The sequence below is a fragment of the Schistocerca cancellata genome, chromosome 7 (assembly GCF_023864275.1).
Source record: "Schistocerca cancellata isolate TAMUIC-IGC-003103 chromosome 7, iqSchCanc2.1, whole genome shotgun sequence".
Classification (NCBI taxonomy): domain Eukaryota; kingdom Metazoa; phylum Arthropoda; class Insecta; order Orthoptera; family Acrididae; genus Schistocerca; species Schistocerca cancellata.
The window spans coordinates 260,769,500-260,789,146 of NC_064632.1; the positions used below are offsets into that span (position 1 = coordinate 260,769,500).

A 19,647-nucleotide genomic window follows, 5' to 3' on the forward strand; every position below is an offset into this window, starting at 1 on the left:
TTCGCACATGCATTGATAATGCGCTGACGCATGTTGTCAGGCGTTGTCGGTGGATCACGATAGCAAATATCCTTCAACTTTCCCCACAGAAACAAATTCGAGGACGTCAGATCCGGTGAACGTGCGGGCCATGGTATGGTCTTTGACGACCAATCCACCAGTCATGAAATAAGCTGTTCAATACCGCTTCAACCGCACGCGAGCTATGTGCCGGACATGCATCATGTTGGAAGAACATCGCCATTCTGTCATGCAGTGAAACATCTTGTAGTAACACCGGTAGAACATTAAGTAGGAAATCAACATACATTGCACCATTCAGATTGCCACCGATAAAATGGGGGACAATTATCCTTCCTTCCATAACGCCGCACCATACATTAACCCGCCACGGTCGCTGATGTTCCACTTGCGGCAGCCATCGTGGATTTTCCGTTACCCAATAGTGCATATTATGCCGGTTTACGTTACCGCTGTTGCTGAATGACGCTTCGTCGCTAAATAGAACGCGTGCAAAAAATCCGTCATCGTCCCGCAATTTCTCTTGTGCCCAGTGGCAGAACTGTACACGACGTTCAAAGTCGTCGCCATGCAATTCCTGGTACATAGAAATATGGTACGGGTGCAATCAATGATGATGCAGCATTCTCAACACCGAAGTTTTTGAGATTCCCGATTCTCGCGCAATTTGTCTGCTACTGATGTGCGGATTAGCCGCGACAGCAGCTAAAACACCTACTTGGGCATCATCATTCGTTGCAGGTCGTGGTTGACGTTACACATGTGGCTGAACACTTCCTGTTTCCTTAAATAACGTAACTATCCGGCGAACGGTCCGGACTCTTGGATGATGTCGTCTAGGATACCGAGCAGCATACATAGCAGTCGCCCGTTGGGCATTTTGATCCCAATAGCCATACATCAACACGATATCGACCTTTACTGCAATTGGTAAACTGTCCATTTTAACACGGGTAATGTACCACGAAGCAAGCAAGTACCTTCCGCACTGGCGGAATGTTACGTGATACCACGTACTTATACGTTTGTGACTATTACAGCGCCATCTATCACAAAGCGAAAAAAGTGGTCCAACTAAAACATTCATATTTCTTTACGTACAACACGAATATGTAATAAAAATGGGGGTTCCTATTTTAAAAAACGCAGTTGATATCCGTTTAACCTATGGCAGGGCCATCTAGCGGGCCAACCAAAGCGCCATCTGGTTTTGACTCTTCGAACATTGAGACCAAAATGTTCTGGAACTCCATCATGCATAAACCACACGCTTATTCTTATTTGTACCGAGCGAGGTGGCGCAGTGGTTAGCACACTGGAGTCACATGGGGGAGGACGGTTCACAACCGCGTCTGGCCATTCAGATTTAGCTTTTCCGTGATTTCCCTAAGTGGCTCCAGGAAAATGGTAGTGTGGCTCCTTTGAAAGCACAAGACCGATTTCCTTCCCCATTCTTGACACAATCCGAGCCTGTGCTCCGTCTCTAATGACCTCGACGTCGACGGGACGTTGAGCACAATCTTCCTTCTTTCCTTCTTATTTCCAAGGGCATATCTTGTACTAGGTCTTGTGCGGTCTTTTGATGAAGTTCTTCAAGACAGCACCTATAAGACGTGCTGGGAGAACGTAAGGTTCAAATGGTTCAAATGGCTCTGAGCACTATGGGACTCAACATCTTAGGTCATAAGTCCCCTAGAACTTAGAACTACTTAAACCTAACTAACCTAAGGACATCACACACACCCATGCCCGAGGCAGGATTCGAACCTGCGACCGTAGCAGTCCCGCGGTTCCGGACTGCAGCACCAGAACCGCTAGACCACCGCGGCCGGCAGAACGTAAGGCCTTGGCAGACAGTCACCTACAAATCCAACCCGTTCATTAATCTTTTGCTGATACTGATGTCTAGCATGTACTGCAGCATAAGGCCTGCTATCGGTCCAAATGTGATGCTTGCGAAAATTAGTTAATCTGTCTCTTCTAAATTTGTCTTTAAATAGAACTGAAGGGACAAACAAGGGATTGGCAGTTTCTACAACAAACAATAGGCAAAAGTTCTTTCGTGGTAGATGATCAACGGGCGTAAGGCCCTGCACACGTTGAAGTTAATAAGGATGCATGAGTTTCTCGTGAAGTGTCCTCAGTTTTGAACCTGGAGGTGTGCCACATGCCAGGGCCATTTTTATGACGCCGATACCCGACTCTTCATCGACAGTCTGTTAGAACGTGTTCTTCCTTATCAGGCAGACTAGCCAAACGTGGTCTTCCTCTACCCATAGTCTGTGGTGCTACGAATCCTGTTTTGTCAACGCGACGATACATAGTACCAAAGGTTGGATGACACGGCTGGCTTCGTCCTAGAAATGCACTCTGGTACAGCCATGCGGCCTCTAGCCCATTGCCATACCTGTAGTCATACATAGAAGTCGTGTCTGCCGGTTCAGGAAATGAATATCCTGCCATGCTTGAACGGAGGACTTCCAGTAACTCAGTATCTGTAGTACTTGTACAGAATGGAGACGTCGAAGACAAACGAACAACGAATGTAAACAAATCTCCCTGGCAACATAACACTATCTAGGATACAATGAATAAAATGGGTGCACCGATAAGTGAAGCTGTTGGGTTGTACCTCGTAAGCCCTTGAGCATCACATAGCGTTTCTCAATAAAAAATTACAAAAAACAAGATGTTTTATTAAATTACTGTTGGTTAGATGGATATGAATTAAAATTGAATGTTAATGGATTTTATCTCTACTAATAAACGTGAAAGCACTGAATAATTGGTAAGCACTGGTTGAGAACACTACATGAATGTTTCTTAATTTGCTGGAGGCAATAATATTGAAATGATAAAACATGGCACACAAAATTTTACTCCCTTTCTAATAAAGCTGCTGTGACGTCCGTTGGGATTCGTTACGTCACATACAAAGGAAATTATTAGATATATATTTTATATCAGTTTGGATTCCGTAGAAATACTGGAACACATGAGGCAATACTGACCTTACGACTTATCTTAGAAGAAAGATTAAGGAAAGCCAAACCTACGTTTCTAGCATTTGTAGACTTAGAGAAAGCTTTTGACAATGTTGACTGGAATACTCTCTTTCAAATTCTGAAGGTGGCAGGGGTAAAATACAGAGAGCTAAAGGCTATTTACAATTTGTACAGAAACCAGATGGCAGTCGAGGGACATGAAAGGGAAGCAGTGGTTGGGAAGGGAGTGTGACAGGGTTGTAGTCTCTCCCCGATGTTATTCAATCTGTATATTGAGCAAGCAGTAAAGGAAACAAAAGAAAAATTCGGAGTAGGTATTAAAATCCATGGAGAAGAAATAAAAACTTTGAGGTTCGCCGATGACATTGTAATTCTGTCAGAGACAGCAAAGGACTTCGAAGAGCAGTTGAACGGAATGGATAGTGTCTTGAAAGGAGGATATAAGATGATCCTCAACAAAAGCAAAACCAGGATAATGGAATGTAGTCGAATTAAGTCGGGTGATGCTGAGGGAATTAGATTAGGAAATGAGACACTTAAAGTAGTAAAGGAGTTTTGCTATTTGGGGAGCAAAATAACTTATGATGGTCGAAGTAGAGAGGATACAAAATGTAGACTGGCAATGGCAAGGAAAGCGTTTCTGAAGAAGAGAAATTTGTTAACATCGAGTATAGATTTAAGTGTCAGGAAGTCGTTTCTGAAAGTATTTGTATGGAGTGTAGCCATGTATGGAAGTGAAACCTGGACGGTAAATAGTTTGGACAAGAAGAGAATAGAAGCTTTCGAAATGTGGTGCTACAGAAGAATGCTGAAGATTAGATGGGTAGATTACATGACTAATGAGGAAGTATTGAATAGGATTGGGGAGAAGAGAAGTTTGTGGCACAACTTGACTAGAAGAAGGGATCGGTTGATAGGACATGTTCTGAGGCATCAAGGGATCACCAATTTAGTATTGGAGGGCAGCGTGGAGGGTAAAAATCGTAGGGGGAGACCAAGAGATGAATACACTAAGCAGATTCAGAAGGATGTAGGTTGCAGTAGGTACTGGGAGATGAAGAAGCTTGCTCAGGATAGAGTAGCATGGAGAGCTGCATCAAACCAGTCTCAGGATTGAAGACCACAACAACAACAACATTTTATATATTTTTATTTTTAATTTATCAGCATGATAATTTCTCTCAGGGATATTGTCTTCTCTTATCACTTTTACTTACGTGCATCAAATATGAAACGGGTTCTTGAAGGGCCTCAGTTATTCATGTACCAACTTTAGATTTTGAACGTGATGACTAAAATATAGTTGCCGTTAACTGAATTGAATGTAATTTTGTTAATTTCTATTTATTGGTTGCAAAGTAAGGCTCGAGAGAATTTCGATTGTTGCCGTAGAGCGGCCAAGATAAAACTTACTGAACTCATGGAATCTGTATAGTTTTAAAACATGAACTTTAACTTAAATTAATTATCTGTTGCAGTTTAAAAAGGTTCTTATAACGAAATCTTTCGCATTTACAGTTACTGTTAATCACTGAAAAATAATTAATACTTAGGCGCGTAATGGCCGACCAGAGGCTGCATCGGAAGATGAGCTTCTCGCAGCACAAATTACTGAAAAAATGCTTATTAAAAATGATTAGCCACTGCGAGCATTTGAGGTGACAACTATTACAAAGAAATTCATTTTGTAATAATAATAACAAGTTTATTTTTAGCAATAAATACAAATAACTTACTTAAAATATGTGTAGCCGCTCAATGGCTGCCTTCCGTATAGCGAAACAAAACAGTGTGTACCACAAAATACGTCCTTCCTCCTCAGCCGTACAATCGCGTCTCTCTCGATCCTTTTTTATTTTCATAGACATTAAATAAAGATGCTATCGCTGCATATCAGCTGTTTCAAGAACATTAACTATATCTTTTACACTAATTATATTCATAAAATACGTAAACTACGATTTACAACCGCTAAAAATGTCAATATTTATGTGACGTACCGTCACACTGCCTTCCAGCATAGTCATTGCATCAGACCGGTGAGTACTTTGGCAGACGACATCGTTTGGGGCCAATGACAGATCTGAATAACAAGCGGTTCGAATAACAGCGTTGCCCAGGTTTTGATAGAAGAACACCGGTAAAAAAGATCTCAGGCATGTATGAATTATAATCCGATGGATTAAAAGGCGAATGAACACTAACAGTGTTCGGCTGCAGTCACCAAACAATGTGCCAGCAACTTCTCTTCGATGCAACCTGAAAATGGACTACAAAAATGCGTGGTAAAATCACATATGACATGGATAGTAAGGAAAGGAATCTTCGAATGAAACAAGCCTACTAAACATCAAATTAACATAATTGTTCAACAAAAGCGTAGAAGTGACAGTTACACAGCTTATCTTGGTAGAAAAAAAAGAGAGACAGAGAGCGAATAAGTCGAGAAAGTCGAGTTCCGCTTTATTATATAGCTAGGCAACGAAGGTGCTTACTATGTTTTGTTTTACAGAGTTTTTTCTACGTATTTTAACTTACAGATATTTTTTTACAAAATAAATCATGAATAATTAAAAATACATCATCTCATTAGTACTTCGTTTCCTTCGATTAATGTACAAATTTATTTATACAGGGTGGTCCATTGATAGTGACCGGGCCAAATATCTCACGAAATAAGCATCAAACGAAAAAACTACAAAGAACGAAACTCGTCTAGCTTGAAGGGGGAAATCAGGTGGCGCTATAGCTGGCCCGTGAGATGGCCCTGCCATAGGTCAAGCGGATATCAACTGCGCTTTTTTAAATAGGAACCTCCATTTTTTATTACATATTCGTGTAGTATGTAAAGAAATATGAATGTTTTAATTGGACCACTTTTTTCGCTTTGTGCTAAATGTCGCTGTAATAGTCACGTGGTATCACGTAACATTCCGCCAGTGAGGACGGTATTTGCTTCGTGATACATTACCCGTGTTAAAATGGACCGTTTACAACTTGCGGAAAAGGTCGATATGGTGTTGATGTATGGCTATTGTGATCAAAATGCCCAACGGGCGTGTGCTATGTATGCTGCTCTGTATCCTGGACGACATCACCCAAGTGCCCGGAACGATGACAGGATAGTTACGTTACTTAAGGAAACAGGAAGTGTTCAGCCACATGTGTAACGTCAACCACGACCTGCAACAAATGATGATGCCCAAGTAGGTGTTTTAGCTGCTGTCGCGGCTAATCCGCTCATCAGTAGCAGTCAAATTGCGCGAAAATCGGGAATCTCAAAAACTTCGGTGTTGAGAATGCTACATCACCATCGATTGCATCCGTACCATATTTCTATGCACCAGGAATTGCATGGTGACGACTTTGAACGTCGTGCACAGTTCTGCCACTGGGCACAAGAGAAATTACGGGACGATGACAGATTTTTTGCACGCGTTCTATTTAGCGACGAAGCGTCATTCACCAGCAGCGGTAACGTAAAATGGCATAATATGCACTATTAGGCAACGGAAAATCCACGATGGCTGCCACAAGTGGAACATCAGCGACCTTGGCGGGTTAATGTATGGTGCGGCATTATGGGAGGAAGGATAATTGGCCCCCATTTTATCGGTGGCAATCTAAATGGTGCAATGTATGCTGATTTCCTACGTAATGTTCTACCAATGTTAGCACAAGATGTTTCACTGCATGACAGAATGGCAATGTACTGCCAACATGATGGATGTCCGGCACATAGCTATTGAATAGCATATTTCATGACAGGTGGATTGGTCGTCGAAGCACCATACCATGGCCCTCACGTTCACCGGATCTAACGTCCTCGGATTTCTTTCTGTGGGGAAAGTTGAAGGATATTTGCTATCGCGATCCACCGACAACGCCTGACAACATGCGTCAGCGCATTGTCAATGCATGTGCGAACACTATGGAAGGCGAACTACTCGCTGTTGAGAGGAATGTCGTTACACGTTTTGCCAGATGTAATGAGGCTGACGGACATCATTTTGAGCATGTATTGCATTAATGTGGTATTTACAGGTAATGACGCTGTAACAGCGTGCGTTCTCAGAAATGATAAGTTCACAAAGGTACATGTATCACATGGGAACAACCGAAATGAAATGTTCCAACGCACCTAAGTTCTGTATTTTAATTTAAAAGACCTACCTGTTACCAACTGTTCGTCTAAAATTGTGAGCCATATGTTTGTTACTATTACAGCGCCATCTATCACAAAGCGAAAAAAGTGGTCCAACTAAAACATTCATATTTCTTTAGTACTACACGAATATGTAATAAAAAATGAGGGTTCCTATTTAAAAAAACGCAGTTGATATCCGTTTGACCTATGGCAGCGCCATCTAGCAGGCCATCCATAGCGGCATCTGGTTACCCCCATCAAGCTAGACAAGTTTCGTTCTTTGTAGTTTTTTCGTTTGACGCTTATTTCGTGACATATTTGGCCTGGCCACGATCAATGGATCACCCTGTATATGTAAAATTAATTATAATATTTTCAGGCGTTAATTAAGATTGGGGTTACTTTTTATTCATTTTTAAAGTAACGTTCCAGCCAACTTAATTAATAAACCGAAAACGAAAAATTTTGGGATATATGTTTATATGAACCTTTCCTCTTGTTTTCCTGTAAGGAATCTGTCACCAAGGTTTGTAAAAGTATTTTTGAAACGCCCTGTGCATCTTACTAACAGTAGTAATGCCTTCCTTCTCCTCCTGCTCCATTTACAGTTACATCCACTTCTTCATCACTATTGCAGCTCCCTATATTTGGATATTTCGTGACCACACTTCTTTTCGTAAGTGGTTCGTCTCAAGATAACCCTCAGCTGCTACGCTGAGTATTCGCCAAGTGAACTGCACTTGCAGCGCTATCACCTGTGACGTATTATTACCCCTGAGTGGCGGAACTGCGGTGAGACAAAAGACGGCCGTGGTGCGCAGCTGATGCAGCCGTGCGAGAAGCTGGTGGTGCGCTGCGAGTGGAACGGGCAGCCGCGGCGCTGCGCTGACCTCGTGCACGCGGTGCCCTCCATGGAGGGCTTCTGCTGCGGCTTCAACTACCGCGCTCTGCTGCCGGAACTCGACCCGTGAGTAGCGCGGCGCTGCCGGAGTGAAGGCGTCGGTAAACCCTAGTGTCCGATTCCGACCGTCAGCTTTGACCAATTACAGTATGTGTGTGGATCACCTCCATGGAGACAAATTGAGTACCCCATTGCCGCCACATTATCCCCTACTTTAGTGTTCTATGCAACTCATAACCATAACTTCGCCAAGAAGCTCAACCAGGCACGTGCATTAGTTTTTGACTTGATTCTAGACCATTTCAGGTCAAATATACTAATCTTGAATAATGACCATCTATTTTATATGGCCCCTATTTTCGGATGTTACAGATTAGATATAGACTTGAAACTTCCTGGCAGATTAAAACTGCGTGCCGGACAGAGACTCGAACTCGGGACCTTTGCCTTTCGCGGGCAAGTGCTCTACCAACGGAGCTACCCAAGCACGACTCACGCCCCGTCCTCACAGCTTTACTACTGCCGGTACGTCGTCTCCTACCTTCCAAACTTTACAGAAGCTCTCCTGCGAACCTTGCAAAACTAGCACTTCTGAAAGAAAGGATATTGCGGAGACATGGCTTAGCCACAGCCTGGGGGATGTTTCCAGAATGAGGTTTTCACTCTGCAGCGGAGTGTGCGCTGATATGAAACTTCCTGCAAGGTTCGCAGGAGAGCTTCTGTAAAGTTTGGAAGGTAGAAGGCGAGGTACTGGCAGAAGTAAAGCTGTGAGGACGGGGCTTGAGTCGTGCTTGGGTAGCTCAGTCGGTAGAGCACTTGCCCGCGAAAGGCAAAGGTCCCGAGTTCGAGTCTCGGTCCGGCACACAGTTTTAAACTGCCAGGAAGTTTCATATCAGCGCACACTCCGCTGCAGAGTGAGAATCTCATTCTGGACACATCCCCCAGGCTGTGGCTAAGCCATGTCTCCGCAATATCCTTTCTTTCAGGAGTGCTAGTTCTGCAAGGTTCGCAGGAGAGCTTCTGTAAAGTTTGGAAGGTAGGAGACGAGGTACTGGCAGAAGTAAAGCTGTGAGGACGGGGCTTGAGTGGTGCTTGGGTAGCTCAGTCGGTAGAGCACTTGCCCGCGAAAGGCAAAGGTCCCGAGTTCGAGTCTCGGTCCGGCACACAGTTTTAAACCGCCAGGAAGTTTCATATCAGCGCACACTCCGCTGCAGAGTGAAAATCTCATTCTGGACACATCCCCCAGGCTGTGGCTAAGCCATGTCTCCGCAATATCCTTTCTTTCAGGAGTGCTAGTTCTGCAAGGTTCGCAGGAGAGCTTCTGTAAAGTTTGGAAGGTAGGAGACGAGGTACTGGCAGAAGTAAAGCTGTGAGGACGGGGCTTGAGTCGTGCTTGGGTAGCTCAGTCGGTAGAGCACTTGCCCGCGAAAGGCAAAGGTCCCGAGTTAGAGTCTCGGTCCGGCACACAGTTTTAAACTGCCAGGAAGTTTCATATCAGCGCACACTCCGCTGCAGAGTGAAAATCTCATTCTAGATATAGGCTTGTTCCTAAGTTCAGTCATGACCATTTGTGTGCTAAGTCAATAAGATATTCATGCGTTGTAACCATAGCTAAGCAAGTGCTTAACTATTACGTCTTAAAAATTTCTAGTTCTAGTCGTAATAATGACGATGTTGGCTTTATATTATCTTTCCCACTCCTAAGTTCTTTTTAGATGATCAAACTTCGTGCTTAAGCACAAACATTTTCCTAAATAGACCATACCTTCTAAGCACATGTCTTCCTCATATCATGACCAACGAATACTTCATAAATATTAAGACAGTCGATCTAAGTACGTTCTCCACTGGTTAACATATACGCCCTTTTCCTCAGCTATACCTTTTATTTCACTTTACTAGTAAATTCAAGGTCAGGAGTTAAGTTCACGTCTTGTCCCAACAAGTAACTATCATACAGTTTACGCGCAGGCGCAAGGTATTGTGTCCGCCTAGGCGGGCCTCATGACGCTACGGTCAGTTCCAGTACAGCACTCGCGGCTGCCGCATCGCGGTCGCGAAGTGGGGCCGAGGCGGTTCCAGATAAGTCTTATAGTCTGACGATAATTTATGGATTTGTAGTTTTAGCTTTACGATGTCCACTATGGGCAAACGGTAGTTACTGTTATTCTGAAGAAGATTGGGTTATCCCGGCTGAAACCTAGGTAAATTCTAGGCAAACGGTGCAACTGAGGCTGTTAATTATTAAAATTAAAAGTAATTTGTCCAATGACGCTACATACGGGCGATACCTCAAGCCAACGGCGCTTATTCGCATACAAACTAATGTATCACAGTAAAGAAAGATAATACAGATATACGCTGGTGTCCAAAATTAAAGCAACGAACCGCTATTTCTCTGTCTTGTGTCTAATTCACCGTATAATCATACAAACTGACAGCAGATTGTCTAATTCACCGTATAATCATACAAACTGGCAGCAGATGTCCGTACAACCGTCTTCTGCTCTGAAAATGGCATTCCGGTCAATGGACAACCACGTCACCGATGACGTGAGGGCACCTTCAAAGAGGGTACTGTTTGCCGGGTAGTCCCACATCCACAATCGCTGTGGACACAGTCACCGACGGTGCAGTATGACACAAGGAAGACGCCTACCAGCTTCTCTGCGGTGGAGGGCCACAAGAAGAATGGAAACAGGAAAGTTGCAAACTGATGACTCCCGATGGCTTAACGTGAATCATTCTGTTGCTTCTCGGATGTCGCGACAGCTTATAAGAGACCAAAACTGTATCACGAAAACCAGGGCAGGGCCGACAACGTGTGATATTGGAGACAGGACCGTTATTTGCATATAGTATGGTAAGAGCCTTAGCACTGTGCGGCAACTGGCATCTGACCTCGCAGCATCCACTGGACGTGTTGTATCGAGGCATACGTTGTCCTGGAGGTTTCGGCAGAGTCGCCTTTACTGTCGGAGACCTGCTGTGTGTGTACCTCTGACGCGTCTTCACAGAAGGGAACGTCTAGAGTGGAGCCGTCAACATGCCATCTGGGCGGTCGAACAGTGGACCAATTTTATTTTGACAGATGAGTCCCGATTTGGTCTGGAGAGTGATTCTGGACGCACTCGCATCTGGAGGGAACGTCGAACACGATTTCAGGACCCAAACATTATGTAAAGAAACCGGTATCGAGGGGGATCCTTAATGTTGTGGGCAGCGATTATATTGACCACATGAACATCTCTTGATGAAATTGGATGGGAGAACCGGCAAGGTTTAATTGCTTGCAGGTATCGTGAAGAGAGCTTGAGGCCTCATTTGCGAGGTGGTGTGGGCCCAGACTTCGTACTGATGCTCGACCTTGTAGAGCATGGGTGGTTGATGTTTTCTTGGAAACGGAAGATAATGCACGCATGGCGTTGCTTCCTCACACTCCCGATTCGAATGCCATAGAGCATGTCTGGGATGCACTAGGGAGACTGGTTGCATCACGTCAGCATCCACCAACCACTCTCCAAGACTTGCGAGCAGCTCTGAACGAAGAATGGGCGTTATTACCTCAACATGAGATTGGTGACATAATTCACAGTATGCCCTGTCATTGTTAGGTCCGTATCGCAGCCAGACGTGGTCATATCTCATACTGAGCACATTAACCAGTTGTCAGCATGTGTGCGCAAATCCGTCTAATGGGGAAAAACGAACATTTTTGTCTACTGTTATGCATGTGTCAGTTATTTAAGTTGCGTATTCTTTACATTGTTTCTACTTTACTATCACCTGTTTATACTGTTCTGTGGTAAAATAAACACAACCTTGTAAAATTTCCATTTGTTGCCTTAATTTTGGACACCATTGTATATGATAAAATATAATCACAGATCACGCGATTTATTACATAGCCACGAATTATATCGCAAAAAATTGTGGTAACGAAGAAGAAAGTAACAACAGAAAAAAAGGATTACACATCCAAGAAACACGTTATGACCATACTTTACACAAGTAAGAGAAATAACGACAAATGATATTTAAAGTCCAGTAAAGCATCACATATCGCAAACTAGTAATATTGTGGACTAGCAGTAATTCTTAACAATAAATGTTCAATCTAAGAGGACTACTGCGTGGAAGTGGGTGTTTTGGGTGGGGAAAAACTGAAATCTAACTCAACAACCGCAAAACGAAGGAAATACTAACATACAGGAAACGTAAAAAGGCCCAACAGGTAATAATGAGAAAACAACAAAGCAATCATCAAAGAAAATACATTGCACAAGTAATGAAAAATACGAAAAAGAACCTTGGAATCGGTAACCAGAACTGATATGTATAGATCAAATCCAATTACCTGATCCGTTGTTCATTATTGTGCTGTGGTTCCTTGTAGGATTTCTGTTTTTGGTGGTTCTTACTGGTGTTACATTAGCTGTGTACTCTGCATTCTTTGAAAATTTTCGTATGTCGTATAGCTCTAATTCTCGATTCCATATTCCTTTATTTTGTGACATTTTCGTTAAGTGTGGATTGTTAATACGTTAAAGATTTAACCGCATGGTATCGCTCTCTGTACTGCTGCAGTAATGCGATAAATAACAAGCCTTAGAATTGACAATTACATTTGACCTATATACGTCAGTTGTAGTTAGTGATTCATAGGTTCGTTACTTTTCGCTGTAGCACAGAGAGCGATACCAATGTTAAAAGAAAGCGCTGCAGACCCAATTGCAAAAACGCAAATGCAATAGATCTTAGAATCGGCAAGTAGAATTCACTAAGAGAGATCAAATCTGCTCGTCGATTACAACGATCTGTATTATATGCAATGGTACAGAAAACGGAGCCAAAAATGAAAATTCAAAAAAATATCAGTGCACACACCAACCACAAAAACGCGGAAAATAGCAAATCTTGAAATCGGTAGCTGGAATTCACCTATGTAGGTCAATTGTCTTTGTTGATTCCAAGGTTTGTTGTTATTCGCGTTTTTGCAACAGGTTTACCAAGTGATTTCATTTAGGATTTTAATTTTTGGTGTCGCTGTTTAAAATTGAAGTATATAGGTCTGTTCTAATTGTGGATTCCACGTTCCGTTATTTTTCGTGATTTTTACTTGGTGTGAGTTGTAGTTCCATTAAGTATTTAACTTATTCGTATCGCTCTCTATACTACTACTACTACTACAAAAAAATGGCAAACCTTGCAAGCGACAACTAGACTTGACGTACGTAGCTCAAGTACAGAGACCAGAATTAGAAAAAAATCAGTCCACACTTAAGAGAAATCACGAAAAATAACGAACTGTGGAATGCAAAATTCAGAAATCGTGCTTTATTCTGAAAAAAATCCCAAATATTTGTGAGAATCAAGATTATAAATATGGCTGTAGATCGTTTCACTCGCAACCGTGTAAGATTTGCTCTTGGGTTCCTGCCTAGCCTAACCTACGAAAATCGTGGTGCCTACGCAAAAAAAGCGAAATTTTTTTGTGAGAACTAAGATCATCGATATCATTCCTAATCGTTTCACTTTCGGCAACTTAAGACGTTCTCTTAGGTTCCTGCCTAATCTCACCCTCGGAAACAGCGCCACATTCGGAAAGAAACAACCAAATATTTATGAGAACTGAGATTATAGACACGATTGATAGTTGATTCAGTCACGGCACTTCAAGCTGTGTGTTTAGATTCCTGCCTGACTACACCCAAGGAAATCGTGACGTATTTGGAATAAAAAAATGCTTTACATCAGTTACTAAGACAACCACAGATAACGTTTAACAAGCCACTTACATCCATCGCATCGTTAACTCGTGTCGTCACACACGATGTCACTGGTCAAAGCTGACAAGTGCACACCAGAATTGACCCCAAAAAGTCGCGTGGCACTACTGGCTGGAGAGTCGCCTTGTGGCTTAACCATCTGAGTAGGTTTCGTTTAGTCGCAACCAATTGCCACTCTTGCTTTGCGGAGTGATAGTGTAGTGTTTTGAGCACAGTTCTCTCATCCAGCAGACTGGGACGAGTCTCCCGGCAAGTAGTTTTAAATTAATGATCACGATGACTGTATTCCAACGTATGTATCTACGGTGTTTGGCCAGTTAATTCCCCTTTGGTGGTCAAAGGATGCACTGCAGAAAACAGGACATTAAATCCTCAGCGTCACAAAAAACCCTTAGGGCACTCTCTAGTTGAAGTAATCCATCAACTCCAACCGACAGCCTGTTCAATGCTCTCAAACCTTTCCAGATGCAGGAATAAACTGTTTGTCGGGCAGCTATTTTTCTCCACACTACCACATACTGCGTCTCAGACTGTGCACTACAGGAAACACAAACTTAACGCAACTTATTCTGAACCCCAAGCATCAGCTAGAACGTGCCTTTGCAGTAGTTTGCGTTGACGTTCTTAGATGATTCTGTCATGTTGCCTGGTGCTTCAAGACATAGTTCAGGAGATGATATGCTGGCAGCACTGTGGCCTTTGTCTAAATGTGTCTGTGTTATCAGGAGAAACAAAAGGATAGCATCCCTTCAGGCTCAAGAAAACTAACGCTTGTAACTAGACACAAAAAATCGAAAATTTGTGCGGGACGGGGATTCCAACCCAGGTCTCCTGCTTTCTAGACTGATGCTCTGACCACTATCCCATCCAGGCACAGTGGTCATCTCGACTGCAAGGATTACCTTAGCACTCCTCCCGTCAGATCCTAATTCTAAGCTTATCCAAACACTACGAATGTAGTACTCCTTCTCTGCTAACCTCATTACTCGCAGCATTTCGCCCATTCCCGTAGGAGTTCGGGCCTGGTGTGCATCTACACTGAAAAGATCATTGGCCGTCCTCGCCTTAATTATATATATGTGGCATCGTTCTTTCGCACATGGCTGAAAGAACAGACACCATTTCGATCCAGCAGTCACTATGAATCAAAGCTCAAAGGGATTACAGACAATGGCTACGAGCGGGCATTGGTTTCTCCGAACAACCCATACTACGCACAAAATTTGGGGAAAAAGTGGGGCGTCAAGCCAGGAAGTGGGGCCTACACTTTATTTTTCAAATGGTTCAAATGGCTCTGAGCACTATGGGACTTAACATCTATGGTCATCAGTCCCCTAGAACTTAGAACTACTTAAACCTAACTAACCTAAGGGCAGCACACAACACCCAGCCATCACGAGGCAGAGAAAATCCCTGACCCCGCCGGGAATCGAACCCGGGAACCCGGGCGTGGGAAGCGAGAACGCTACCGCACGACCACGAGATGCGTGCACACTTTATTTTTCCTAAAATGTTATAGATAGAAGAAAAGACGGGAATGGCTGGACAAATCGAGAGTTAGACACCAAGGAATGGACAGATAGGACCTAGATACAACACTGGGGCCTATAGAGTCTGAAGAGAGACACTCACATAGTTGGAGGAGGGAGGGTTGGGGATGGATGGCAGTATTTGTAGCATGGGAAGGGGGGAGAAAAAGAAGGCATAAAAAGTCGTGAGCCCCTGGGGGGTGGTATGTTACTCAGAGCCTGAGTCATTCAGAGCTGAAGCCACCCACCACCACAACACATCAAAATCGTCAAAAACTTTACCTTGCATATTCTTACATTCCCAACTGAATGATGAAAACCTTAAATTCCATGTCTCTGATCTATACAAGTACACAATTTTTAAATATTTGTCTCAGACAATTTACAACATTGTCCCAAGTAAGTTAGATAGTACCCTTGCCCCAGTAAGACATGTTTTTGGTAGTTTTCTGTGGTCATCATCCAAACGCTGGAACTTGAAATCTCCTCCAAAAAATTCCAATTGGTATTTTCTTTGATTCATTCCAAACATGTCGAGATATTTGACAGGACGTAGTTTGCCCTCACGTGTTGGGAATGAAATACGAAAAAAAAGAAAAAAATACCTTTAACCGTAACTGATCTCAACTTTCCTCATCATCTGATCCAAAACACTGAGTAATCAGATATGTCCTACTAACTGATCTCCATTCAATTAGCCCAACAATCGTGTGCCACATGGTAAAGCACTGGACTCACAGTCGAGAGAGTGTCGATTCAAATCCCAGTTTTATTATGCAGTTTAAAGATTTCCCTCTTTGTGTTGAGGTAAATGTCACGATGTTGCCTCTGAAAAGAAAATCATTCATTTCCTTTTCCATCTTCCCCTCAATCCGATCCTTAAGATACCACACAATGGTAGTCATCGTTAACCATTCCAGCGTAGCTTAAGCCTGGCTCGGGTAGCTGTCTATTAGAGAACACTTTTATCCAAGCCTTGGAAGATCTGCTTTCTCTTACGCCGATCGTCTGCTCGCGATGTGATAATCTCACTATATCAGTTTGCATAATATCCGTTCCAAGCACTCGCTCATGGTCATTAAACGGCTAAAGAAGTCATGTGGATTGGCCAGACACAATTGCAATATATCCGCAGCTGCTTTGGTATGGCGGGCTTTAAAGGAGGGTGATCAATCGCGAATCTAGCGAGGGTCCACCTTTGTGATGTTCAGAATGCCGTGTAAGATGTTGAAAACTGACCCATCATTGATTAGTATTTTTTCCCATTTTCCCACTATCTCTTCGACCACCACAGCTTCGCTGCACTTGCAATTCCCGGACAGTCACGAGAGATGGCCTGTCACCTCGTTCTTCGTCATTCAGAGTTGTCTGACCGCATTGGAAGAGTCTGCGCCAACTAATCACTGTGTCCTATGATGGTGCATTGCTGCGTGCACTTACACCAACGTAGCATGGGTTCTTCCAGCGTTGTTCCCATTCAAATGTTGAAAACGAATTGACACCTTATCCTCGATTTTATTGATGGGTTGCACCATTTTGTTTTGGCTCACATAGAGGCAGCGAGTGGTACAACACAAAATCGAAGAAATAATTTCACCAAAGCGCTCCAGGGTGATATACTGTAACATCTAAATTGTAAGGCAAATAATTATCCAGAAAGAAGTAAGCCATTCTTAATCTTTACAACAATTGCACAAGCATTAATATTGCAGAATCACTTGACAATAGAATAACAGCTGAAACGAGAGCCATGAAGTACAAATACGAGTTTATAAAATCTATGTGCTCTAGAAACTAGTAAAAATATACATTATGTCTTTCCCTGACTTAACGCATGTTGCGGGGCCATCAGAAAAGAAACTTTTGGAATCTATGCTGAGAACAACTATAGGGAATTGTTGCTGAACTTACGCGTTAAAATTAAAACAGTAAATATTATAGAAATCATAAAATTCGACAAACAGTGCCTCACAAGAAAAAATACCAAAATACACATGTACAGATGTGCAAGCGAAATTTAACTTAGTGCACCATATTAGAAGGTTTGGACCAAAAATCTGGAGTAAGCATGAAATTACCAATAAGTTAGACCAAATAGGCAGAGTAAATTAAGACTCATATCTGGCACATTTCATATTATTTATGAAGAATCAAGTTTGCCAAGACTGCTAGTAGTTCTTTTTATTACTGTTGCCGGTTTCAACAGAACCACACTGTCATCATCAGATCTGTCGAAATAGTAAAAAGAATTACTTGCAATCTTGACAAAATTGAGTCTTCAAGAATAATATAATCTTCAAATGGTCCCCAATGACTCACTCAATGTCAAACATATACAGTTCATTTAAAGTTAAGAAGGAGCCTGAAACCTTTGATATTTAGTTCTGTTAGCAACTTTATCTGATATACCAACTGTGAAGTACATACTAGACATAAAAAGAAAATTTGTATGTTAATAGAAGTGCAGCAACACAATGTCAAATATGGACCACAGCAGGAAATCAAAACACCATTTAAACTCTTTGAAAGTAAAGAATTCACTAACATTCAGTTAGCTCAATGAAATACTCAGCAAAGGTCTTAAATACAACATAGAATCCCACCCATATAATACAACTACAGATAGTCTAATACACACAACTGACGTTACAATAGACATGGCAAAATAATCAATGTGAGAACAAAATGATTTCATGTCAAAAATAGCAAAATTCGTGGAAAGAGAAATAAAAGAACAGAAAATGCTTAAACAGAACTACAGACAATGAACATAATACTCTCAAAAATATAAATAATAAGTTGAGCACACAGAATGCAGTAACAGAGAAGCAGATAAACATAATACTGCAGTAATTATGAAACCTGAAAATTATGTTAAAAAGGGTGTGGCATTCCTTAGAAATAACCCTTAGAAATAACAATATCACAACTATACAGCACATCCCCACTAACAGATTCAGTACAAAAGTTAGACAAGAAATTGTAAAGCGATCTTCTCAGACCAAGAAAAGAAATCATGCAATGTTATGAATCTCATCTTTATGAGCACAGCCCAAAATTCCCAAAGAATTCTTTCCAACAAGCCTATAAGTCATTGCACTGATAGCCCAACCTGGTAAGAAACCAAACAGATTAATAACCAAATTATATACATACACTGAAAAATACACAATAAAATTCTATGGTATTGATTCACATTATAAAAGACAATGACTCTCCTGAGAGGAAAGTTTGTATCACTGAATATAACCATCTCCTACAAAGATAAGAAGGAAAAAAATCTTATACACCATGAGAAAGTATCTGTTTTGGAAGCATATGAAATAACAGAATTACTGGAGCTCACCCTATCAAAAAACTCGAATTCAAGAACAATTTACAAACAATTAGTTGGAGTAACTAATTCAGGGATACATAAAATCTCATGCAGTGATCGTAGCAAATTTCACATTGGACAAACAGGTAGAAACTTGGAGGTTAGGTTCAAAGAACACACACAAAACTGTGAAAGTAATCAATCAACATTTTACATGCACCTACATAGCCAAAAACACAAAGCAGAACGAATAGAAAATGCAACGACAATTCTACATCTTATACTCAAAGGAACTGCAAGGATGTTCTGGAAGAATTCAAAATCTATATCCACACTTATGCACATCCAGGAGAAATACTTAATGAACAAATGTAACTCAAACAGAAACAACATTTGGAAAACTTTTATTGACTTCATAATAGAAAAAGAATAAATTTCAGTCTCTCACGAGAGGACCATGTAATTTAAAAACAACAGAATTCTCAACATACAAATATCTTTGCACGATACACGAAAAAATGTACTAATATATTTGTAACATTGCTATTACCATAGGTTTTTCGCAAATTTAAAGTCATTGTAAATGTGTGTGCGCCAATGAAGGAAGCATTCCTGTCAAACGAATATATTTGCAAATAGAAAAGTGAGCACCTTGCATAATTTCCAACAACATAAAAACTGATAAATAATATCAGCAAAACACATCAGGACGCTGTATTGTAATTATAAAACATAAGGCAAAAAATTACCAGCATAGATGTAAGCCATCCAACAAGTACTTTTATAATTTCGTACAAAAATTATACCTTCATTAATATTGCATGGTCACTTGAAAATGTCATAATAACTGACTAGTCGTATATGAACAACTAATTGATAAAGTCGTCGTGCAGCAGAAACTTGCAAAAATATGTATTAAATAGAAATTAGTTACGTAAC

At 41.7% G+C, this 19,647-nt stretch overlaps 1 protein-coding gene across 1 annotated transcript in view; it reads left to right on the top strand.

Moving 5' to 3' along the window:
- The window catches only part of LOC126092724 (pickpocket protein 28-like), a 94,838-nt gene that overhangs the window by 13,586 nt on the left and 61,605 nt on the right, over positions 1-19,647 (top strand). The window contains exon 4 of the mRNA XM_049908448.1: positions 7,995-8,140. Within this exon, the coding sequence (XP_049764405.1) occupies positions 7,995-8,140 (146 nt within the window). The remainder of the gene's footprint in view (positions 1-7,994; positions 8,141-19,647) is intronic.